This window comes from Momordica charantia, assembly GCF_013281855.1.
Source record: "Momordica charantia cultivar OHB3-1 chromosome 6 unlocalized genomic scaffold, Mcharantia_2.0 BLBB01000006.1, whole genome shotgun sequence".
NCBI lineage: Eukaryota > Viridiplantae > Streptophyta > Magnoliopsida > Cucurbitales > Cucurbitaceae > Momordica > Momordica charantia.
Genome location: NW_028275164.1, coordinates 9960797 through 9985862, shown reverse-complemented (window position 1 = coordinate 9985862; position 25066 = coordinate 9960797). Strand labels below are relative to the sequence as shown.

The 25066-nt window shown below is 37.9% G+C and overlaps 1 protein-coding gene across 2 annotated transcripts in view; it reads left to right on the top strand.

Moving 5' to 3' along the window:
- The window catches only part of LOC111020763 (Rho GTPase activation protein (RhoGAP) with PH domain-containing protein), a 36618-nt gene extending 11552 nt beyond the window's left edge, over positions 1–25066 (top strand). The window contains exons 4-22 of one of the 2 annotated variants that reach the window (XM_022297521.2): positions 2555–2625; positions 2707–2785; positions 2886–3030; positions 3143–3262; positions 10094–10171; positions 10307–10362; positions 10450–10519; positions 14060–14147; positions 14309–14552; positions 15965–16186; positions 16773–17102; positions 20320–20369; positions 20993–21053; positions 21141–21224; positions 21721–21834; positions 21931–22100; positions 23303–23372; positions 24197–24400; positions 24521–25066. In XM_022297521.2, the coding sequence (XP_022153213.1) occupies positions 2555–2625; positions 2707–2785; positions 2886–3030; positions 3143–3262; positions 10094–10171; positions 10307–10362; positions 10450–10519; positions 14060–14147; positions 14309–14552; positions 15965–16186; positions 16773–17102; positions 20320–20369; positions 20993–21053; positions 21141–21224; positions 21721–21834; positions 21931–22100; positions 23303–23372; positions 24197–24400; positions 24521–24709 (2445 nt within the window). In that variant the 3' untranslated portion in view covers positions 24710–25066. Of the gene's footprint in view, positions 1–2554; positions 2626–2706; positions 2786–2885; positions 3031–3142; positions 3263–4396; positions 8553–10093; positions 10172–10306; positions 10363–10449; positions 10520–14059; positions 14148–14308; positions 14553–15964; positions 16187–16772; positions 17103–20319; positions 20370–20992; positions 21054–21140; positions 21225–21720; positions 21835–21930; positions 22101–23302; positions 23373–24196; positions 24401–24520 lie in introns of those variants that run through there. The other variant, XM_088126057.1, reaches the window with a different exon arrangement.

Below are 25066 nucleotides of genomic sequence, written 5' to 3'. Positions count from 1 at the left end.
AACACATCAGAGAGGGTAATGTGTATAGATAAAGAAAATAAGACTACCGTGATATCACAGATTTGTAGAGAGGGTTCATTTCACATGATCAATATGCTCCTTGATGAGCCCGATGCATTCAAGGCAGTCCAACCTATATCCCTAGAGCTCCATAGAGATTTGATTGTGAAGTGATAGATCTTATCCAACTTTGTTTCTTGAAGAATAACAACGGTAGGGTTCTGTTTGAGGATGAGATTTTTTACCAAGGCTCGTTTTTCCCAAGAGCCCAATCCCCGTACATTCCATGCAATGAAAATAATTTAGATGAGGATGATCCTCCACTGGCTTGTTTCAGTTGTTGCTTGTCATAGTTGATAGCTGAGGTAAGACCCGCTAGCTCTCTTTTCCCTTTGCTTTGCTCTCTTAGGGATAACATCTTTTTTGTGCTTTTAGTGGGTATAGGGAAGATACCCATCCCCATAGTACAAAGCTCTTCTGATGGGTGGATAGTGGGGTCGAAAAGGACAGGGCGTGAATGGGTGATCTGTGGTGCAAGAAGGTCAAGGTTGATAGTGTGGGTAGCATGAACAGAGGCGGTAGGGGAGGGTGGTTAAGAGGAGAGAGGGTAGGGGCTGGAAATGCATTGGTCTTATTCAAAGAGTTGATTCGAAGTGAGGGGATTGGTGGTATGCTTTGTGCTCGATATGAGAAAGGATTCTCGTTCATCAAATGGTAACGGCTAGTTTTGGGCCCTCAAGAAGTAGAGTGGGATTGGGAAGAGGATCAATAGGGACTCTGGTATCAGAGGTAGCTTGTGATTTGGTGAAAGAATGGGAGTCATTCGAGGTGATACAAGGGATAGTATGGTGTGATATGATTGGTGGAGAGAGATTGTTCCTCGAATGTGAAGAGAGAAGTTGTGGAGAAGGTTTAGATGGGACAAAAGGCAATGGCAGAGGTTCCTCGAGCAATGGGCTAGCTGGAAAGTCAATGGGTAGTAGGTACGAGGAGAGGAAAAAGAGGGTAGACTTTTGGAGTTAGGCTGGTACTCTTTCCCAAATTGTGAAACATGTGGGCCTGGACCTAACAAGCCATCGGAGCAGCTCCCCGATGTTAGAACAGAGGGCAGATCTTTCGACACAACTCCATGGATTCCGTCCTAATAACTCATAAAGAGATTAGACTTGAAGAATGGATCAATCAGTACTTTGTTCTGATTTGTGGAGGACGTGGGTATTAAAACTTGTGCGGGAATAAAACCAAATGGGTTCTCCTTCATTCTGATGGTGGCTTCCATTAGATCAAGCTGGGAAAGAGTTTTCTTTGCAGTCTCAATATATCCGCCACATGCATCTCCTATGTATCTGAAGGTTTCTTTGTTCCATTTATCAAGGGGGAGGTTCTAGATTCGGATCCATCCCCCGTACGATGGCATCAAACATGAGGAGCTGTGGTTAAGGTCTCCAAGTCAAAAACTTGAGCTGATAGCTGCAACTTTATACCAGTCTTTTAGGTTGCTATGGGCTTGTTATTTTCCTTCCACTCTAAGAAGACCCTTGTTTGCCATGAGGGGGTTTAAAGAACAGTAAAAGCTGATGTCTTCTATTGATTTTAAACCAATCATCATAGAAGTATTTTCGAATAACAATGATAGATGACACTAACTAGGGGTCAGCTTATGCATACTCTATAGACAAGGGATAAGTCCGATGGTTTAATAGGGGAGCTCGGGGGGGGGGGGGGGGGGGCATCCATTATCAGTTGCTTGCCTTTATGAAAGGACGTCTATGTAGGTAGGTTGGTCAGTAGAAGCATTGATGGGTGTGGGTGCCGGTTTGGTAGTTGGGTTATTAATGGATGGAGGATTCGGTGGGTTAGGTACTAGAGAAGGGTCTTTTAAGAGGTTAAAGAAAGCCTTCCAACCTTGTCTATCTTCACCAACGGGGACCAGGATCTTGTTAAGGCCGCCATTGTTATCAAGCTTTGCAATCTCTGCAATGATACATTTACGGTTGCTTGTCTTCTCAACCCAAATAGTTTGGTCATCAGTGTGTGTCTCCTTAAAGAACTTAAGATTAAGGGGGAGGGGGAGGAGAGTGGAGAAAGTGTTCGTCAGCCATGAGAGGGTGGACCAATGTAATGAAATAAAGAAGGCCCTGTCTTTAGAAGTTTTAGAGATTCTAACTCTACTTCCCCGAAAACGGTGGTCGGTGGTTATTGAGAAATGTTTCCGTTCAATGGTGATAAGGTGAGGTTTGTGCTTCACCGGAGGGTTTGCCGGAAAAGCCATGAGTGGCTGGTTATTTTTATTGGTTTTCTTTTCACTCCCTATGGGGTTATAACCTCGAACAATTTCTGTTTTGATTTCTTGTTTAGAAAAGGCAGTAGCATCTCCCCCCTTTTGTAGTTTAGCTTATTTACCTTCCGATAAGTTAATGTTCATTGACTTCTGCTATAAATGTTGATTCTTATACAAGTCCTATTAGCTTGCAACTATATTAACTTATTTAGATCTTCATGTAGTGTGATTCATTTATATCAACTGAAATATCTTTTATTATTATGTATACAGACTGCACTTCCTCAAAGAGGGGGTGAAGTGAATCTAACTTTGGGGGGCATAGACTTGAATAATTCAGGGAGGTAAGTTGGTCTTCATGAAGGTGAATTTTTAAAATTTTATTTGGTATTATTGAACTTACGAATGCAACTCTATGTATGTAGTGTTGTTGTTAGAGAGGATAAGAAACTCTTGACTGTATTGTTTCCTGATGGTCGTGATGGACGAGCTTTCACTCTCAAGGTGCTCTATTTAGGCTTATATCATATATGCATAGAATATTTTGTTTTATATTATTTTTTATTAATCAAATCTTTCTGTTCCTGTGCCTCCTACAAAAAAGGCTGAGACGTCGGATGATTTGTTTGAATGGAGAACGGCACTTGAACAAGCCCTTGCACAAGCACCAAGTGCTGCTCTTGTCATGGGACATAATGGGATTTTTCGCAATGACACAAATGACAAAATTGACAGTTCTTTCCATCCATGTTTGTACTCTGCTATCATTTTGCAATTATTTCTTTCAATTTAGTTTGATTCTTTTTTGCATGCTTGGGTTATATGCATGGTAATCCATCAATATTTCATAATTATATCCAGGGAGAGATAAGCGTCCTGTTAAATCTTTGGTGGTGGGTAGACCTATTTTACTTGCACTGGAAGATATTGACGGAGGTCCATCCTTCCTTGAGAAAGCACTTCGGTTTCTTGAAACATTTGGTAAGAGGTTATATTGAAATTATGATGAAATTAGTGCTATTCTCACCTGGTGCATTTTGGATGTCTTTCTCTTATTTTGTAGATCTGTGATATCAGGTCATTATTACTTCAAACTTTCTTTTAGCTGTGCTTTTTTCTTATTATTAACAGTAATGGTTTGAGATCAACAATATATGTCCATCTCATAACGCTTCAAGGAAGCATGATTTGGAGCTATAATTTTGTGCCCTTCTAAATAGAGATCGAACTATGCAGCTATTTGGACAATTTTATTGCTTTTGGCAAACGAGAGACAGTAAAAGTGCCCCAACCTCTAATGACAAAATTCAGAATTGACTTCTGTAGAGACTAAGGTTGGATAAAATCCAATATTTTGCATTCTCATTATTAAAGTCTATATATATAGACAAATATACAAAGTTGACCTAATCCTATAAGGAGAAGGTAAATGACAAATTAATATTAATACAAGAATATAAAATATACTAATATATACTCTAACACTCCCCCTCAAGTTGGTGCATATATGTTAATCATGCCCAACTTGTTAGACAAATAATCTATTCGTGCTTCATTCAACTTGTGTTCTGTGATTTTTGATATCATTGGGATCACCTCAGAAGTTACGATTGATTTCTTCTCAGCCATAACAAACAAGCGAACTTATTTGAACAAAACGACAGAACCAGACCAAACCACCTGAACCAAACAAAATAGATGAATCAAATGGTTGGAACCAAACCGGATTAGGTGTTTTTTGAAACCAGAAACCCCAAGTGCTTCCCCACGACAACCAGAGGGGTAAAGGCGATTGGCGGTCAGGTTCGATTCGGCCTGGTTCGTCACATTCTGGTTCGGTTTGGTTGATTTATACCGATTCTGGTCTGGTTCGTTTGTTTTAGTTCAATTGGTTTGGTTCACTTGGCTCTGTTCAATTGGTTTAGTTCCATTCCCTTTCCTCCTTCAGATTTGGTTTGGTCTGTTTCAGTGCCGTTTTTGTTTGTGTCCATATTGTTGAAGTTGAGAAGAAATTAATGGTAACGATTTCTGCAGAAGAGTTTGCTAAATTCCAACAGTATCAAGAGTCATTGATGACATCATCCTCTAATCCAATCACTGTCATTGCTGATTCAGGTAATACCAATAAATGTCTTATTTCCTCCGCGTCAAAATGGGTCATTGACTCTGGTGCTACGAATCATATGTCAGGTAACCCCAATTTATTTGCTACCTTTTCACCATCTACATCTTTACCTGATGTTACAATAGCGGAAGGCACCACTTCTCCTGTTCTTGGCTCTGGCACAGTTCATCTCTCCAAAACTCTTTCATTGACCTCTGTTTTAAATTTGATCTCTGTCAGTAAACTTACTCGTGATCTCAATTGTTGTGTCTTATTCTTTCCTGGTTATTGCTTATTTCAGGATCTTACAACGAAAAAGACTATTGGTAAAGGGCGTGAATCTAATGGCCTCTACACGTTTGATACACAAATACCTACAGCCACCGTTTGCACTCGAGTGCCAACTCCATTCGAAGAACATTGTCGTTTGGGCCATCCATCTCTCTCCGTGTTAAAGAGTCTCCGTCCTCAATTTCATAGTTTGCATTCTTTAGATTGTGAGTCATGTCAATTTGCTAAGTTTCATCGTCTCACTTCCTATCCTAGAGTCAATACACGAGCTAATGCTCTTTTTGAATTAGTCCATTCTGATGTTTGGGGTCCTTGTCCTATTGAGTCCAAAAATGGATTTCGGTATTTTGTTACTTTTGTCGATGATTTCTCTCGTGTAACTTGGTTATATTTGATGAAACATTGTTCTGAGTTACTTTCTCATTTTCGTAACTTTCATGCTGAAATTCGAACTCAGTTTGGTGGCTCTCTTAAAGTTCTACGGAGTGATAATGCTAAGGAATATTTTTCTGGTGCTCTTGGCTCCTATTTAAGTGAACATGGTATTATTCATCAATCCTCGTGTGTTGATACTCCGTCTCAAAATGGAGTTGCAGAAAGGAAAAATAGACATCTTCTCGAAACAGCAAGAGCCTTAATGTTTCAAATGCATTCCTCTTTATGGAGACAAGTGGTGGAAAGTTTGTATGGTTACGAGCCATTAAATTGGTTTACTACCATCAACTCGAATATTTGCCGCCGCTGTCCTTGGAGTGGTATTTCTAGACATTGGAATTCAGTCAATTCTTTGGTACATTTTAAAGTAGGCAATGGTCGAAGTGTATCATTCTGGCATTCTACTTGGGTTGGTAAAGAGCCTTTGAAGTCTGCATTTCCCAGAATTTTTAAACTTTCTATCAATCCTAATGGTGTGGTATCAAGCTTTTGGGATTCAAATACTAGTTCATGGAATTTAGTGTTGCGAAGAGCTTTGAAAGAGGTAGAAGTGGAGGAATTTTCTACATTATTATCAGCTCTAAATCTGCTGTCCATTTCAGATACAATTGATAATAGATTTTGGAGTCTTGAACCTTCTGGTTTGTTTACAGTTGCTTCACTAAGAAGATTTGGTTCAAATGCATCGATGCCCAAGGAATTCTTTGCTGCTTTATGGAAAACCAAGAGCCCAAGAAGGGTTAATGTGTTTTGCTGGATTCTCTTTCAAGGAAAGTTGAATACGGCTGATATTATTCAGAAGAAATCTCCTTCTGATGCCCTACTTCCCTCTTTTTGTTGCCTCTGTACAAAGAGTGGGGAGGATCATGACCATCTATTTTTTCATTGCTACTTTGCCTCTAAGTGTTGGAATCTGTTATTCCATCAATTCAATGTGGATTGGTGTTTTGATCTCAAGGCCGGGGACAATGTTTATCAGCTTTTACATGGGCCTCCTCATCTTTCCTCTTCAGTTCGGTTTTTATGGTTAAATGTTGTCAAAGCCTTATTATCGGAATTGTGGTTCGAGAGGAATTCAAGATTATTTGAAGAAAAACGAAGACTTTTCGACGAAAGTTTCTATTCAGCTAAGTTTAAAGCTTCACTTTGGTGTTCTCTTGTCGACTCTTTTTTGCATCACTCTCCTTCTATGATTTATGCTAATTGGGGAGCTTTTATTAATTCTGTGTAATTCTGTTATTTACATTTTTTACTTTTATTTTTTCACTCTTTCGGGAGTTTGTATCCTTAAACACTTGTATTATCTTTTCATTATTTTAATGAGAAGTTGTATCTTTGTTTAAAAAAATGCATGTTCCAAAATACTTTTGGGCGATGCTGTTTCGACAGCTTGCTTCTTGATTAATCGCATGCCTTCGTCAGTTCTTAAGGGTGGAATACCTTATCGTACTCTGTGTCCTACGCAACCTTTATTTCCTATTAAACCTAAAATATTTGGTTCCACTTCTTTCGTTCGGGATGTTCGCCTCCAGCTCACCAAATTAGACCCTAAGTCATTGAAATGCATTTTCCTTGGTTACTCTCTTGTTCAAAAAGGATATCGATGTTATTGTCCTGATCTCAATAGATATCTTGTCTCTCCTTACGTTACGTTCGTTCGTTCTTTGAAAATACTTCTTTTTCATTGTCCTTGAGTACCAGTCAGGGGGAGGGGGAGCAGTCACAGGAAGATGATACCTTTCTTGTCTATTCTATTGTCTCTACTTCTACTGAAGAACTTCCTAGCAATACATCTCCCTCTGCGCCTGATCCTTCTCTTCCCACTATTACTCAAGTTTATTCTCGTCGGCAACCTCCTACGGACTCATGCCCTATACCAGCAGCTTCTTTACCTGTGGATCCAGGAACGAGTGATGACCTTCCTATTGCCCTTCGAAAAGGTAAGCGTAAGTGTACTTATCCTGTTTCTTCTTTTGTTTCATATAACCATTTATCATCATCTACTTGTTCGTTTATTGCATCCCTTGAATCTGTATCTATTCCTAAAACTGTTTATGAAGCTTTGTCTCATCCTGGTTGGCGGGCTGCTATGTTGGAGGAGATGACTGCCTTAGAAGACAATGGTACTTGGGATTTAGTGTCTCTTCCTGCAGGAAAGAAACCTATCAGTTGTAAATGAGTGTTTGCTGTTAAAGTTCATCCTGATGGATCCATTGCCCGTTTGAATTGCTAAAGGATATGCGCAGACTTACGGAATTGATTATTCTGATACTTTTTCTCCGGTTGCTAAATTGACTTCTGTCAGGTTATTCATTTAATTGACATCTATTCACCATTGGCCCTTGCATCAGCTTGATATTAAAAATGCATTCCTCCATGGTGATCTTCAAGAAGAAGTTTATATAGAGCAACCGCCAGGTTTTGTTGCTCAGGGGGAGAATGGAAAGGTATGTCGCCTTCGTAAATCCTTATATGGGTTGAAACAAAGTCCGCGAGCATGGTTTGGAAAATTCAGTCAGGTGATTGAGAATTTTGGAATGAAGAAGGGTAAGTCAGATCATTCTGTTCTTTTATAAAAGATCTGAGTCTGGTGTTATCTTACTAGTGGTATATGTTGATGATATTGTGATTACTGGTAATGATTCATCAGGCATCCTATCACTCAAGTCTTTTCTTCATAGTCAATTTCATACTAAAGATTTGGGAATGTTGAAATATTTCTTAGGAATTGAAGTAACAAGGAGCAAGAAGGGGATCCTTTTGTCACAAAGAAAGTATGTACTTGACTTGTTAACTGAAACAGGAAAGTTAGCTGCTAAGCCGCGTAGTACCCCAATGATACCTAATTTACAACTTACAAAGGAAGGAGAGTTGTTGATAGATCCTGAGAAGTATAGGAGATTAGTAGGGAAGCTGAATTATCTTACGGTTACGAGGCCAGACATAGCTTATCCAGTCAGTATTATGAGTCAGTTTATGAGTTCTCCTACAACTGACCATTGGATCGCATTGGAACATATTCTATGTTATTTGAAAGGTGCTCCTGGACGTGGCTTGTTATATAAAGATCATGGTCATCTTAATATTGAATGTTTTTCAGATGCTGATTGGGCAGGTTCGAAGGAAAATAGATGAATCAAATGGTTGGAACCAAACCAGATTAGGTGTTTTCTGAAACCAGAAACCCCAAGTGCTTCCCCACGACAACCAGAGGGGTAAAGGCGACTGGCGGTCACGGAAGCGCACCGCGACGAAGGTGCGAAGGACGGCGAGACGAAACCCACGAATAGAAATTGGAAAAATAATTGGCAAATCAGCAAACGGCGGCGGTGGGCGGCGGCAGTGGGCGGCGGCGACGGCTGTGGTGAGTGTTGGATAGCAATGAACAAAAACCCTAAGGGACAAAACCCTAATGGGCCCAAAACCCTAATGGGCACCAAAACCCTAATGGGCACAAAACCCTTATGGGCATCAAAACCCTAATGGGCACAAAACCTAGAGCTCTGATACCATGTAGAGACTAAGGTTGGATAAAATCCAATATTTTGTATTCTCATTATTAAAGTCTATATATATAGACAAATATACAAAGTTGACCTAATCCTATAAGGAGAAGGTAAAGGACAAATTAATATTAATACAAGAATATAAAATATACTAATATATACTCTAACAACTTCAAAATAATCGTCTTGAACCAAATTTTTGCATTCGATTCTACACTAATGGTGAAAGTGCTGAATATGTCTTCCTGAGATGCCCTTTCACTTTTTTTCTTTTATCCTTTACCTTAAAAGGAGGCATTATAGTGAATTATACTCTCCCTTCAAAGTTCAACAACTACTCTCTTAATGTTCTTATTACAAGTTGGAAGGCTTTCTTGTAATTGCCCATGTGGCCTTTTGTATATTTCATACCATCAATGAAATATTTGTTTCATACCAAAAAAAAAAAAAGTGAATTATACCATAAACCTCCCCCCATGCACGATGCACCCTTTACACCCTGAAAAGACCTCCTATTTTGTCGAGCCAAAACCTCCACAAAATGGTAAAAGAATTGGCTTGTCACATAAGATTCCCTTTCTTGCAGTGGAAAGTGTGCACCTCTTCCGTCATAGACCTAGATGATGAACCAGCATCATTCGTAAGGAACTTCAGCAGCTCTACCAAGAATTCACAGCAAAAAAACATCTACAAAAAATCTGATTGAGTTTCTATGTAGCCTATTTGCACAGAACACAGCAATGTGAGCTGAGCACCTATGAAGAACATTAGTGGTGTTAATCCACCCTAAAGAAGCAAACCAAGAGAGTCTCTGCATAAGAACTCTAAATGCTGCACGAAATATTCACAGCAATTGAATAACTCCAAAAATAACTTGATGCCTATTTGCACAGCACACATCGATGCAGGCCAGCACCAGAGGACCTATGAATAAAGTCAACAGTATTAATCATCTTAAAGAAAGAAGCCTAAGAGTCATTTTAATATTCCCAAATTGACGAATCTGAAATTAGTGAAGCGTACATTTAATAGAAGGGTATTTTTTGTTTTACCATCAATATTTCGATGAGTTAGGCCTGTGACAAGCAAAGTTGTTTTTCATTTATTCAGAATGTTTGTGGGAAACTAAACCATAATTTATTAAATGAGTTACTAAGCGAGGTATGCGGAATTAGAGTTTCAATAATTAACAGATTAAGAGTTACAAAATGAGATATACGGAGATTATATCCTTAAACTGAAGCTTAAGAAACAGCTTCCCTTCATGTAAAGAGATGTTATTTGCTGCTTATTTTGCAGATTCATGTGCAAACTACTTATTCACTTTTTATATCGTCAAACCAACTTGATATTTTTGAACTTTTCTTTAGGAAGTTTTGTGTAACTTCTTTGGTGTTTGGGGTTTACTCTTTCCCCCTCTTTTGTAATTTCACTCATCAATGAAATTGTTTCTTATAAAAAAAAACTTTTCTTTAGGAACCAAGGTAGAAGGTATTTTACGGCAGTCTGCAGATGTTGAAGAGGTAGACCGCAGAGTTCAGGAATATGAACAAGGTATTATTTAAATGTTTCTAATTGACGAGGACACGATTAAGTAAACCACAAATTATGTGGATGATCCGTTTGCTGTCAAGTATATGCATGCAGTCAAGTTGGAATACATGCCTTAATTTGCTTTATTACTTCTAGGTAAGACAGAATTTGGTTCTGACGAGGATGCTCATGTCATTGGTGATTGTATTAAGGTGCTTGCCTTCACCATATTTATGATATCTTGATTTTTTAATTTATATGTACAATTTTGACATCTTGATGAGTTATTTGAAATGTAGCACATTCTAAGAGAGCTTCCATCATCACCTGTTCCAGCTTCATGCTGCACTGCATTGCTCGAGGCTTATAGTAAGTTCCCTAATCCCATTATAATTCTTTCAAATCCCTTTAGTATGCATCATTTAAAGTTAAGGATAATCTAACTAGTCATCATAGGATCTTGAAGATTAGCAAATTTGTGTGTGCTTTTTGGAATCTATATATATATATATATATATATATATATATTTTTTTTTTTTTAATAAGATTAAGAGATATGAAATTACAGAAAGGAGACCATATAGAAGTATAGGCCAAAGCACCAAAGCGAATCTAAATTACAAAAGCGGTTCCAATTGGTATACAACTTCCCTCCCTATCTAAAGCGGAGGCCTTGGGGTGGGAAACCTTAAAGATGAAAACCCAAAATCAAGCCATAGATTCAAGAGACCTTGGGTGCGGATCTCAAAATGCTGTATTAAAGCTGATAAGTGGTATAAGTGTGAGGTTGGAAGAGGAGACAAGGTTTCGTTGTGGGCCGATCAATGGCTTTCTAATAAACCCCTAAAATAGATTATCCAAGGCTGTGTAGGCTGGAAAATACTCAAAATTCCGTTGTTTCTCAATTCTGGAATGCATTTTCTAAGAGCTGAGACCATAATTTTAGAAAAAATCTCACAGATTTGGAAACCGATGAATGGGCGTATAAACTTGATCATGGGCTTTAATATTAGAGAGTGTGATGATAAAAAAAGGGTGGTCTCTTGATAAACTAAGCACCCATGTCAGAATTTGAAAAAGTTTTCCTGACTTGCTTTGTCTCCTAGCTTGTGTGTGATGTGTAAAGGGAATGGGGAAGATAGTCAGCCCCTTCTTTTTTCGTGCCCATTTGCTTTCATGTGCTGGAATGCTCTCCTCAATCTTTTCAAGCTTTCAGGGACTTTCCCCATTTTGGGCTTAGATGGTTGGATTCAGCTCTTACATGGGACCGTTTTTGTTAGAAGGTTATAATTTTGTGGTACAATGCTGTGGTGGCTCTTCTCTGAACCTGTGGGATGAGAGATGGGAGGATCTTCCAAGGGGAAAACATGCCTAGAGATGTCTGTTGGGATAATGTCAAATATCATGCTTCTTTTTGGTGCTCCCTTAGCAAAGAGTTATGTAATTATGGGTTTTCTCAAATTTATACCAATTGGGAATTTTTTTTGTAAATGGTTTTTTTCCGGAGATATCTCATCCCCTTTTGTGTTTTGTCTTTGATTGATACAAGTTATGTTTTTTACAAAAGAAATTATTAACAAGTAAAAATAAGGGATGCTCACTATTTGACATAGGTTGTTCTCCATGAACAAAGATTGGGTGACTTTTGGGCCTTTAACACTGAAGGTGGAATACTGGAATATATATATATATTTTTTTGACAATTGGGAGTCGGTACTTTGCTCCCATATACCCAGAGCCACTCGTGCCCACCCTTAGGCTCGGACCCCAGCAGACATCAAGAATTTTTGGTATTAAGCTCATCGGAAGGTTCGAATCTGAGACCTCTAAGCCAGCATGACCAAGAGACCCTAAACCCTTGCCAACTAGGCTGCCCTTTGGGGCAGAACGGAATACTGGAATGTATTGAAACACACAAAATGCGAGTGGTGCCCTAACTACCCTCCTATGGGAGTTGGATAAGACTCAAGAATATTCTCCTGCATTTATGATCAAAAGAAATATTCATTGTGATTGGGGAGGTTTTTGGGTGTTTCATCAATTATGAACATAATAACTCGGGCCTTATTGGTTGTGTAGGAGGCTCAAACCAGAAGGGCCCACAAAAGTCTGAGGGTTCTTTTGGAGGCATTCTCTTGATGTGGAAAGAGGCAAATATTTTTGTAGTAGAATCAATTGTGGGTTCGTTTTCCATATCTGTTTTATCTCTGTTTAATTGTTGTGTGAATATTTGGTTCACAGGGGTTTATGGTTTAGCTACACCCCATGGTCGTGAGGATTTCTAGTAGGAGATAGTAGACTTGGCTGACTTTTGTCAAGGGAATTGGTGCCTAGGGGGATTTCAAGGTGATAAGAAGGTGATAAGAAGAACATCTGAAAACCTTAACGGGGCAGAATAACATCTAGCATGAACAAGTTTAATGTCCTAATCTCAAACCTTGAGATTAATGACGTTCCGCTATGTAATAGGGTATTTACTTGGTCTATCTTTAGAGGTTGTATGGTAGCATTCAGATTGGATATAATCTTTTATTATTATGTCTAAATAAATGGCCGAGGTGCTCAGAGATTTTATGTGGGATAGAATGGCCAGAATGACATCCGACCACTACCCTCTTCTTTTAACCATGGGAGCGCAAAATTTGGGGCCCTATGCTGTTCCGTTTTGAAAATGTCTTGTTGGAGTCTCCTCAATTTTTGGAAAATTGTGAAGCTTGGTGGACTAGCTCGAAGGTTTATGGGTGGCCAGGCTGATAGGTTTTGGCCCTAGATGGAGAAGATGGAGGTTGTGTTCTTGACTGCTTATTTTTCTATTTTTGGTAATAGGAGTTCCAGGGGAAGATCTTTGCAAAAAGAGGTTTGAGATAGGGGATTCCCTATCCTCTTTCCTCTTCACCATTATTGGAGAATCTCATAATCGCCTTATTTACTACTGTAATGAGAGCCATACGTGGTTTCGAGGTTGTGGAGGTGAGTCATCTTTAGAATGCAAATGATACTATTATATTCAGCTAGGGCTCTGTTAATAGCCTTATAGACTTCACTGGTGTCATGTATTGAGTTTGGTATTGTAAGGCTCTAGTCTTTCTTTGAATCTTTCGAAGACCTTCATTATCGGGGTAAATATCTGCCCCCAAGAGGTCAATGAGGTGACGAAATGGCTGGGCCTGGGGTGTAGAAGCGAGTCTTTTTTAGTTAACTATCTTGGATTCCCTCTAGGCAAATATCATAGGAGATTTGACTTTTTTGGAAAACAGATTATGGAGAAATTTAGTAGGAAGTTGGAGAAATGGAAGGACTTGCAAATCTCAAAAGCGGGGAGATTACTGTGGCACAGTTGGTCTTAAATAGTCTCGCCCTCTATTATTTCTGTCTCTTACGGGCTACGGTAAAGGTTATCAACTCTTTTGAAAAGATATCTGGAGCTTCTTGTGGAGTGTTGGTGATTATAAACCAGGATATCATTTGGTTTGCTAGAATTGATTCTTTGCCCACAAGGTAGTGTAGGGCAACTCCTACAGACAGAGAAATGAGGCCCTTGGTGAAGAGCTTTTGTTTGGCAGCTTTGGAGGGAAAGAAATCGACGTATTTTTGAAGATAAAGTTTAATGCTTCAGACATTTTGTAGTTTTGTACAGCACAATAACTCTTGGTGGTGGTCAAACCATATGAAATTCTTTTGTAATTATAGCCCTTTGTTGGTTATTTCAGATTGGAAGGCTCTTCTTGTGTAAGTAGTTCAATCCCTGGCAGGGGTCTTCTCGTCCCCCATCCCCTAGGCTATTCATTTGACATCTGAATATACCCTCTTCTGTTTCTTATAAAAAAAATCACTATTTGGCTTATTTTCTTCAATAAAATGTAAAAAGATCAGTGTTAATCATTTTAACTATTGTCCTTCTTGTTTAAGAAATTGATCGAAAAGAAGCGCGGATTAATGCCATGCGATCATCTATATTGGAGACCTTTCCTGAACCAAACCGGCGTTTGTTACAGAGGTAGTTGTTCATCTATAACTGTATACTTGGTACTTTGGTGGGCTCGCTTTAATTATCTATCATCTTTAAACAGGATTGAAAATTCTGGATTTTTCTATTATTGTTCCATTTCCCAGTATGTAAATTTGATCTCGGATTGGATTTCCTCATTCTCTGTCCAGAGTTTTAAAGATGATGCATACTATCTCTTCTCATGCTCACGAGAATCGGATGACTCCATCTGCTGTTGCTGCGTGCATGGCACCTTTGCTTTTACGGCCTCTATTAGCTGGCGAATGTGAGTTGGAAGATGAGTTTGATGTAAATGGTGATAACTCTGCCCAGCTGCTGGCTGCTGCCAATGCAGCTAATAACGCTCAAGCGATTGTTACAACTCTTTTGGAGGAGTTTGAGAATATTTTTGATGTAAGATGCTCTCCTTCTAGCAGTTTTCTTATTGTTTGATAAAGGACTGCATTATTAGCTTGGTTTTTGGAAAAGTATGTGGTAACTTGGTCCCTTAACAAGCACGAAGTCCATCATCTGAAATTATTTCAACTAGTTTAGTTGCCAAAAATATTGGTTTCGCGTAGCTATTTGACTTCATGGGTCTTTTTTTTAAACATGATACTAACTTATCATTGAAATAATGAAAAGGAACAAAATTGTTCAAAGATACAAACTCTCGAAAGAGTGAAGATATAATTGAAACATAAAATTAAAATTCTAAAAAGATTTCATTAAGAAATATTAAAGAAGTTATGCTTATAAGATAAATTTTACACCGGGGGGTGGGGGGGGGGGGGTGTTCTGTTCATCCCAGATTCTAGAACCCTAAGTAATGAAGAAAAAAACCCTTCAGCCATAACTGTTATTTAGCTCCCTTAAATCTGTGTCCACAATACTTCAAATAATGAACTCAACGATCTAAGGAGAGGGAGGTTGAAATTAAAGATCTCTAACAATCTGAGCCAGAGCAAGGAAAAAAAAACATAAGAAAGGATGTTGACATCTTCCAATATTGGTTGAAGATTACAATTTGGAATCTCTTTTGAATTATGTCCTTTGTATTAAGACCACCCTAAGAGAAATCACGAAGGAAAACCTTGCATTTCTTAAGAACAATGGATTGTCACACTCTCTTGCAAGAGGCTTTGGGTAGAAACACCTCCACTTTTTAGAGGAAAATAGAGAGAGACTTCACTGAAAAGAGGCTGTCTTGGCAGAGAGTCAGAGACCAATGCACTGGCCCACCATTTCTCTTTACAATTAGAGGAGTGGCTCCTTACCTATCTTGGTTTGTCTCCGGTGGAAATCCTAGGAGTAGAGGCTTCTGAGGGGGTAACACTTGAGGAGATTAGTAGTAAGGTTTAGAAATGGAAGAAAACATGTAGAACTCATAGAGGCAGATCGACCCTTGCCAAACATGTAGAACTCATGGAGTTGTCTTGAGGTAGGGGTTCGGTCTATGGTTTGGTCAATGCCTCCCTTTGGGGTCTATCACCATAGAATTTTGTATTTACGTTTCTTATCATCAAGATCTAAGCAGCATTCTTTTATAGTATTGAGCCTTTCTTTGGCTTTTGCCTTTGTTTTCTGCTTTAGGCTGATTTTTTTGTATTGCCCCGCATGTATATCCTTCCATTTGCTGTATGAAAGTATGGTTTCTCATAAGAAAAAAGAATCTTCTATACACAAAATCTTGTCGAGCTAGAGGAAGGGCAAACATGGTATGATAGTAACACTGAAAAAACAAAGTCTAATTTTCTTATTAATTGCATTTCAAAAAAAAGAAACTACGATTATGAATGTGTTTTGTTTTCATGATTCCTTTCCAGGATGAAAACCTACACAGATGCTCAATTTCAGCAGATTCTCAGATTGAAAATAGTGGAAGTGATGATTCCACTGATGATGAAAATCTTGATGTGAAAGGCAACGGCTATCACGATGCAGAAAATGAGGTTGGTCCAGACACAGATGAGGACCCTGAGCGTGTACTCAGTGGAAAGTTGAGTGAAAGTAGTGGCTATGCAGGGAGTGATCTTTATGACTATAAGGTTCTCATTTTTTTACTTATAAAACATTGTTCGTTTTTGTTGGTTAACTTTTGCCTGATCTTTATTTTGTTATTATTTTTTTAATCAGAAACAGAGACATATCATTGGTCTTATAAAGGGTTATAAAAATAGAAGCAAGGGGTATAAGATATTTCTTCAATCTGGAGGCAAGGGATTTATAAGAAGCAGTCTATTCCAATTTAATAAGAAAATTTACTTGAAATTTGAAACATTTACCATTATTGTAGCAATTAATTTTTGTAATTTCCGTTTTTTCTTGGCTGTATTTCTGCTCTTCAGTAGCTCTATGTGTCTTTGAGTCATGCAAGTGATAATGTTGCAGTTTCTCCAGCTAATTAGATGCTTCAGTTCTATCCAGAAATACCTAGGATCCTCGCTAGGGCAAGATCTGGATAAGTAACTGTATTTGTCATTTATTAATCTTAACTTAACACAGATATCTCAGGTTGATGGAACTTTGTGCCATTGTTTGCCAGTACTATTTGTTTCTATCTATTGCTTGAATAATTATCCTTGTTATCAAAAGAAGTGCCAATTAACAGCATTAATTTCTGTACACGAACAGCCATTTGGAGGTGATGACTCAGATGTTGGATCCCCAAGAGAAAATCATGATTTAGCTGAGATTTCAAACTCATGTCCCGATCATCATAAGAACTCTGATTCCAATGTTCAACCGCTTGGGGAACAAGGCAAACAAAAGAAAGGAAACACGAATGCCTTGACTGAGATGGAAACTTCAAATATCTCACCTGCTGGCGAATGTTACCGATCAATGGGAGAGATCTTAAATTCGATGGATCCAGGGAACGAGTCAAGTTCTGGGAAGCCAGTTGGTAAAGTTTCAAGTTCAAATATTAATGTTAAGCGAACAACTTTTTGGGGAAGGAGCAATGTAAGTTTTTAATTTCCTAGTTGAAAAATTTTAGATTGAAAGTGAAAATATTCTCTCTCTTCCTGCTTATAAACTGCATGAGAACTTACGTAAAAAGATTGCTTTCATGAATTCTTGAAAGCTAACCTAAAACTAGATAAGGAAATACAATACAAAGATATTCTATAATTAGTGTGGATGAGTGGGAGGTAATGGATAAGGAAAGAAAATTAAACTAATAATAGTCCATGGATAAGGAAAGTTTTATGTGGCAAGACTTGTTTATTTGCTATTTTATGGGAGCTTTGGATTGAGCGAAATAACAGTCTTTTGAGGGATGGAGATATACAGAGATTATGTTTGGGAGATTACTAGATTTAATACTTTCCAGTGGGGATCAGTTTCTAAGATTTTTTTTGTAATTATCAACTAGGTGTTATCTTGCTAGATTGGAGCCCCTTTCTTTAGATGAGCTTCCTTTCTTTGGGCTTTTCTCTTGTGTATTTTGTCTTTTTTTATTTTTCTCAATTAGATGTTCGATTTCCCATTAAAAAAATGGACCACTAGGAATATTACTTTTTGGCACTCCACCTCCCGCTTGTTCAAAGGTATCTACCCTTACTAATGTTCGTATCAAGCTCCAAAGGATTATCCAGGTTATCCTTGGTAAAGATATTTTCCATCCCCTTGATCCAGAAGGTCAGTTTTCCTATAAATCCATTCATCATTTTTTGACTGCCAAAAACCCCCCATTCACCAAAACTTCACCCAGCTGATTTGGAAAGGAAAATACCCCTGTAAAGTAAAATCTTCTTATGGGAGGTGATTATAAGCAAAATTAATACTATGGACTACTAGCAATGAAAGTTCTCTACATTTGCTCTTACCCCCAATATTTTCCCTCTTTGCAAGTCGAACAATGAATCTCAAGATCACATTTTTGTGGATTGTGCCTTGGCCAGTGTTTTTTGGGATGTGCCCTCATACAAGCTTTCAGCTGGATCACCCCCATGCACGACAGCATTGCCATCAATCTGCACTCTATATCGATAGCTTATTCTAACAAGAAGCAAGCAAAATAAGATTTCTTTCATTTCTAGAGCTGCCCCTTTTAACAACTTCTTCCCAAAAGAAAATATCTGATAGTTTTTCAGCGTCCATAGCATATATCTTCAGAATCTTCAAGACTGATAAATAGAGTAGTTTATTTATTTATTATTTATTATTAGTATATATATATTTTTAACAAGATACAAACTTCTCAAATGAAAAGGAACAAAATTGTTCAAAGGATACAAACTCCCAAAGGGAGAAGAAAAAGAAACAAAACAAAAGAACTAGAAAGAATAATGACAAAAATCATAAGTGTTACTTTCAGAACTAGCCTTCTTGTAAAGAACCAACTACGTAAAAATTTAGGAAACTTGGCATAAAATCCATCCAAGCCTTTAAGAATCAAGGAGACCACACTATAACTTTCAAAACCCTTAACAAAAGCAGCATCAACAACAAAACGCTCTTCTACGACATTGACTGCATATCAAGAAGAAACGACTCGAAAGATTCCTCCCCCTCCAAGCCAACAAAAATCTAACCATGGCTGCACCTTTTCAACTTGTCTAATTGACAATAACATCCAATTCCACACAAAACGTGAATGCCAAAACAACAAAACCTTTTGTGGAGGAAGTAGCTCTGGAGTAGTATTTGGGAATGTTGGAAATCAAACTTGAATGTAAGTTAGTCTTCTCCCTCTTGAAATAATATATCTTCCATTGTTAGAGCTTCAACATCAAGCTTTTGACGTTTGGCCCAAAATTCTATCTGGGATTTCCTCCCAAAGAGAGATTTCTTTTCTTCAATCTCTCTCTCTCTCGTTTTTTCTTTTGTGCGATACGAAACTATGTCTATTGAAGGATGAAACATACAAGAGGTAGGGAGGCTGCGTACTTCAATGGAGTGGAAAGAAACTCTCTTGTTGGAAGAAATAGTGAAGTAACTTTTTTTAACAAAATACGAACTTTTCATTGATGAAATGAATATATATATTAATATTAATATTAATTAAATTTTAAACCCGTTTCGCTGCACGTTCCCGGTGGACACATGTTAGCTGTAGGAAGTATGGTTCCGAAAGTGACTTCAGTTTGCCAGTTCAAGCTCAACTCCTCGCTTTACGCCTTTACCTTACATGAAATGCTCCAAAACCAAAGCAACCCAACCCTGAGAGAAATAAATGAATTAACAACGTCCAAGCTGTGACAACCCAACAGCAACAACCTGCTTCTCAGCAAAGAAAGTTCCACTCCCAAACCTACCTCATCTCGTTCAGTCTTGATGGCTGCTAGTTCCTTTATTCCGGAAATGGCAGAAATCGATTCCGGTGTCGTAAAAAACATTATGTCCTGGAGAGAGCAATGTGCATGGACTAGGTGAGTAGGGATGCAGCATGTGGACCGCTCGTCGGGCCAAATTGCTCAAAGATACACATTCTCAAAAGAGTGAAAAAACAAAAAGAAGAGAAGAAAAGATATAAAAGACAAAACAAACAAGGAAATCTAAAAAGTACAAGAACTACTCTGGACAAGAAATAGTGAAGTAATTAGAAATCTCTTTTAAGCAAGATTCCAAGAAGCTGCAAAAACGTAGAATCCAGTCTATCCATATTCTGAAAAAGCCTCCAATTCCTTCCCAACCACATCACCCATGAAACAATCCGGACATGATTGAGTCAACACTACTAGGAAACACAAGAAGTATAAAAATAGCGTAAGTTCTTCTCTATAGGCATGATATTAAGGGGCAGCTCGTGAAAAGGTGGTGCTAACATCTGAGCCTTTTGATGAAGCACAAACCACCTCGGGGCGAGTCCCGAACGAGTCCTTTGATAAGGATGAGAGTCCTTAAGCTATGACTAGCAATGAAACATGAGGATTGACTAGCAATGATAGCCCCTTCCTCACCTTATGGGCTGGTCGACAGTTTGAGGATTGGGCATACAAATGTTGAGATCTTAGGTTAGAATCTATTTTCAAGTTAATTGAGTATGATGTGGAGGCATGTACAGTATCCCTAGAGGATTAGTTGAGGTGCTGCCTGCAGTTATTTATTGTTCTTTTTATCACTAATATTGACAAGTGATATTAATACAGGTACTCTTTAGCTGTAATCTGGACATTGAAATATTTGCTTGGTTCATTAAATTAAAACTTGATCATCTTGATTTCATTTGGTGCAGGCTAGAAAGACACCCTCAATTGAGTCAGTAGATTCTTCTGGAGAAGAAGAGTAAGATGTTCATTGGCCTTTTTCTTAATAGATGCAATCTGTCCGCATGCTGTGTTATTTATTAGCTCATCATATGTTTTAAATTTTCTTACTAATTGAAGAGAGAAAAAAATTCTGCTATTGTTATAGAAGACGTGAGGATTGACATGGCAAGGGGTGCTTAGGACTTAGTTTTGCAGTTTCCACCTTTTGGACATTTGGTTAGAATGAAATTGGAAAAAATTATTTGTGGACCAGATTTTCACGCTCATAGAGTAATTGGGGTAGCATCATTTCTCTTTTTCTTTTTGGTTGTATGACCCTTCGACTGGAAAAGGGACTGTCTTGTCCCTTCATCCCTTAGGCAGTCTTGTTGGCGGGATTCTTTCTTGAAATGAGATATCTTGATCTGTTTCTTATGTATAAAAGAACTCTCTTTTTGGTTGTAAACTCTCTTCTTGGGCACTTAGAATGAAATGTGTGAATCTTTGAAGGAAAACAATGGAACAACTAAAGTTATTAAAATAGTAGTTTTCTCTTATCCTTTTTGGTTGGTTTCACGGGTATTTTTCTCCTCCCCTTCCAGATCCTACTTCACTATGAACTGAACTGTTACCTGAAGACAAATTTAAACTATTTTGTAGACTTGCTATTCAGAGGCTTGAGATGACCAAAAATGACTTGCAACAGAGAATTGCCAAGGAGGTGGTGTCACCTTCCCAACCTTGTTATCTGAAGAAATGGTATTTGGTTATAGTAATTGGTTATTTACTGAATTTCCATGTTTTGTAGGCTAGAGGAAATGCAATTTTACAAGCCAGCTTGGAAAGAAGGAAACAAGCTTTGCATGAGCGGCGGTTGGCACTTGAACAAGATGTATGTTTCTGGGATGGTGGAACGCTTTTACTTTATCTAATAAATCTTTGGCAGAGTGTAGCTGCAAAATTTAATACTACAAGATGATGCTCTGTGCTCTTTCAAATTGAATTTAAAAATACTTTTGACCATTAGTGTCTAAATAGTGACTATAAGTGCTATTTGCCTACATGGTTTAAATCACGTCAGATGGAGCCCATGGGCAAACCAATACAAAAGGAAATTAAAATGTCTAGTGCATCACATCGTCATTGCCACCCCCCCCCCCAAAAAAAAAAAATAAATAAATAATAAATCTATAATGAGATAGATATTTAGTTTCGGGATGAGACAGTGGCCATGGGAGTTATTTAGGTGGATACACTATAAGTATTGCTCTTTGTTTTTTTTCCTGTTTTTTTTTTTTTTTTTTTTTTTTGTGAGGAAGACTCTGTATGCACTTAGATGCGTATTTGCTTTTTTAAATACAATTCTTGGCATATGAATGACCATGTAGGTTTCTAGATTACAAGAGCAATTGCAAGCAGAAAGAGATCTTAGGGCTGCTTTGGAAGTTGGCCTAAGCATGTCTTCTGGACAATTTAATAGTTCGCGTGGCATGGATTCAAAGGTTTTTCTGCATGTTATATTGTTATCCCATTTACTTTTTCGTTAACGTCCACTAGTCATATACATTCTCATGAGGCATGATTGTGCTGATGTGAAGACAAGGGCTGAGCTTGAGGAGATTGCTCTTGCTGAAGCAGATGTGGCTCGGTTGAAGCAGAAAGTTGCTGAACTCCACCACCAGTTGAATCAGCAACGGCAGCATAACTATGGTTCTCTATCTGATGCATGTGACCGATATCAGCACGTTCAGAATCATAGTCCTCAACTGTGAGTGCCTGGTATTATTGTTACCATTTTGGTTCTTTAGATTAAGGCCCGGGAGGTTATAGACCATGGTTAAATAATTCCAGGCTAGTTTGTGGCATCTTGCAGTTATTGGGAGTACCTTATTTTCTAATTTTTTCTTGATTGAAAATTCTTGATGGCAAAAGTTCATTTTAGGAATCGTAGAACTGGCAATAAAGTTTTGATCATCTCAAAATCTTATCCTCTGATTGGTTCTGTACTAGCACAATTACTTTATTTTTTCTCTGTATTTTAGAGAAGCTTTACAGCTGTAATATAAGAAAATAGTTAAACCGTTGGATTTGTTATTCATTGTTTAAGAACAAGTGTCTATTGGCAACTCAAGGTATGAGTAAGATAAGCCATTGTCTTGCAATCCATTTTCGTAGGGATCTCTACTTTTATCTTCAATCAGGATGTGTAAGTCTTTTGAGTTCAACTTAAGAATATCAAAGGCCAATCTGAACTTTCTGTCCAATTTTAAATTATTTTGAGCAGTTCATAAGTGTCAAATCAAATATATTGGTGTTCTAAGCTATCCTTATATTTATGGTCACTTCCAGGGGGTTAAATGCGCTACAATCTTGCACAAGATTGCGAATGGGTCTCTGTTTCATGGGTCATAAAGATCGTGGAGTTTACTGGATTTTTAAGTTTTAAAGTTATTTCTAGACGATTGCATTCCTCTTCATTTCTTTTTTCAGTCAACTTTGCAGCTGTTACTTGGTTCACCTGCAGATAAATCTTAGGATATATTTTCTTTTTCTTTGAAACATTTCATTATACATAGCCTCCCCCCTTCCCCTCCCATTTGCTGAAAAAATGGACTGGCAGCCTATCCCGGTACAGTTCAGGCCTATTCACATGATTAAATCTGGTTATTGGAGGGTGAGGTAGAGAAAATGATTAGGCTTGTTATCCTCTCACACTTGGAATTATTTCACCTCTCATAATAATTAATATTATGCCGATCATTGTACTTTGTACTGATATATTTAGGTTATTTCATAGAATGTTATAGCATTTGAATTTCAATCCACCTTAGTAGTGTCTGGTTGGGCACGTTACTTTCATATGGCATCGAATGTTTTTATAAATTGGTGTTGAATATGTAAAGATGTCACTAAATTGTTTTTACTCCTGGAAAGTTCTACTTTTTTCCTCATTATTTTTAATTTCTGCAGGAGATTTCTTCAGCAAGATTTTGATTCAACCCTTGCTTTTGTTAATCATGAAAGGAAACAAAGGAGCGAGGTATCTTTTTGTTATCTTACTTCCATGTCCATTTCATTAATAGTTAAATAAACACCTTTTCTCTATGATTGGCCAGTGAATATCGTCATCTATGTTTTCCATTATGATTAGTTGTTATCTGTTGTGAAGTTCTTATATTGTTTCTTATGCAATGCGCTCAGACCCAGAGTTCATCTTCCTTTTCCTTTATATTTATCATCAAGGAACCTAGATGTATAACTAATTGTTCAACAATTTAGGACCGTCAACTAGCTCTGGGACAGCATTATCTATTTCATGTCTATGTGGCCTTAAAAGTCTAAATATTTTTTTAATTACTCCTTTTCCGACATACAGACCAGTGTAGAGCATTTATGTAGCTTCCTGGTCTTTTGTAATTCTAAATCTCTCAATAGAAAGTGCATGTTTCTTTAAAAAGGAAAAAAAATCTTCAACAAATTAGCTTACATGCATTGGGTAGCTGCCTAGCCAATCATGTTTCTGGTTCTCTAGTTCTAATTCATTATTTATAACCATGGATGTTAAGGACAAAATTCGGAATGAGGTACTTAATATAGATAGCCACTATAGCTTGAATCCATGACCTCATCGACATTTGAATCTACACTTTTCTCTTTTGATCGTTGGACTAGCTAATGTTGGTTGGTTGTCTTGCTTTATCACTAAGCAGATACTTAATAGTCAAGTTATTATCCCCATATTTCTGATTTCCCCCTGGAGTAGGATGCTCTAATTCATCTGCTATTTAACAATTCATTCCCCTATTATTTGACCTTACTTGTCTCATAAATTAGAACTGAATAATGTATCTATTTTGGGTACAGGAGGGTTTGATGGGAGGTGACTGGCGAAATATCAAAGGACAAGTGTTAGGATCTGCAAATAGCAGCAAGCAGACGCCACGGAAGCTATTTATGGATTCATTAAGCCCGAGCGACTCCAAAAGTACCGAGGTTTCGACTAGCATGTCCATGGATGACCTTGCGGTTGATTCTGGTTCTTTGCCTTCTACTTCAAAAGCAGGAGAGGTGATTACATCCATTCTCTTTTCCCCGCTCCAAGAATAAGTCTATTGCTTAAATCTAAGCGTCTAAGGTCTAGATTCTAGAATACCTTTTTTCATGTTGAAATTAAAATTATGGTTCCAGGTTTTGGATTACACGAGACACACGGCAGTGCCTTCCTCGACATTGGTAGAGTTAACAACACGACTCGATTTCTTCAAGGAGAGACGTTCTCAGTTGATGGAGCAGCTCCATAATCTTGATTTAAATTATGGTGCATCATCCTCACAAGACTTTATCTATAAACAACCGCCGTCTCCGCCATGGAAATAACAACCCGAGCAGGCAAGTCTACATCCATAATTAGTTCCAATCATCTATTTGTTGTATATCCTCTTCCTACACCTATAATGTTAGCCAGTTCATTGTGTGCCTTTCTAATATTTAAGTTTGGTCTTTCATGGGGATGTCATCTTCAATTTCCTTTCTTCTTTTTCCCTCTCCATTGAGGGACTTTGGTGGGTTTTGTATCTTCTAGTTCACTTATTTTGCTTTGCTCTCGTATTTTTATCGAGGATTAGACTAAGCGAAAGTCGCTCGTGTTGTAACAATATTAGTTTGCTGAGGCCTTGTCATTGAACATATATATGATATATATTTAGTTTCAGAGATTGGAAATTTTATCCCAAA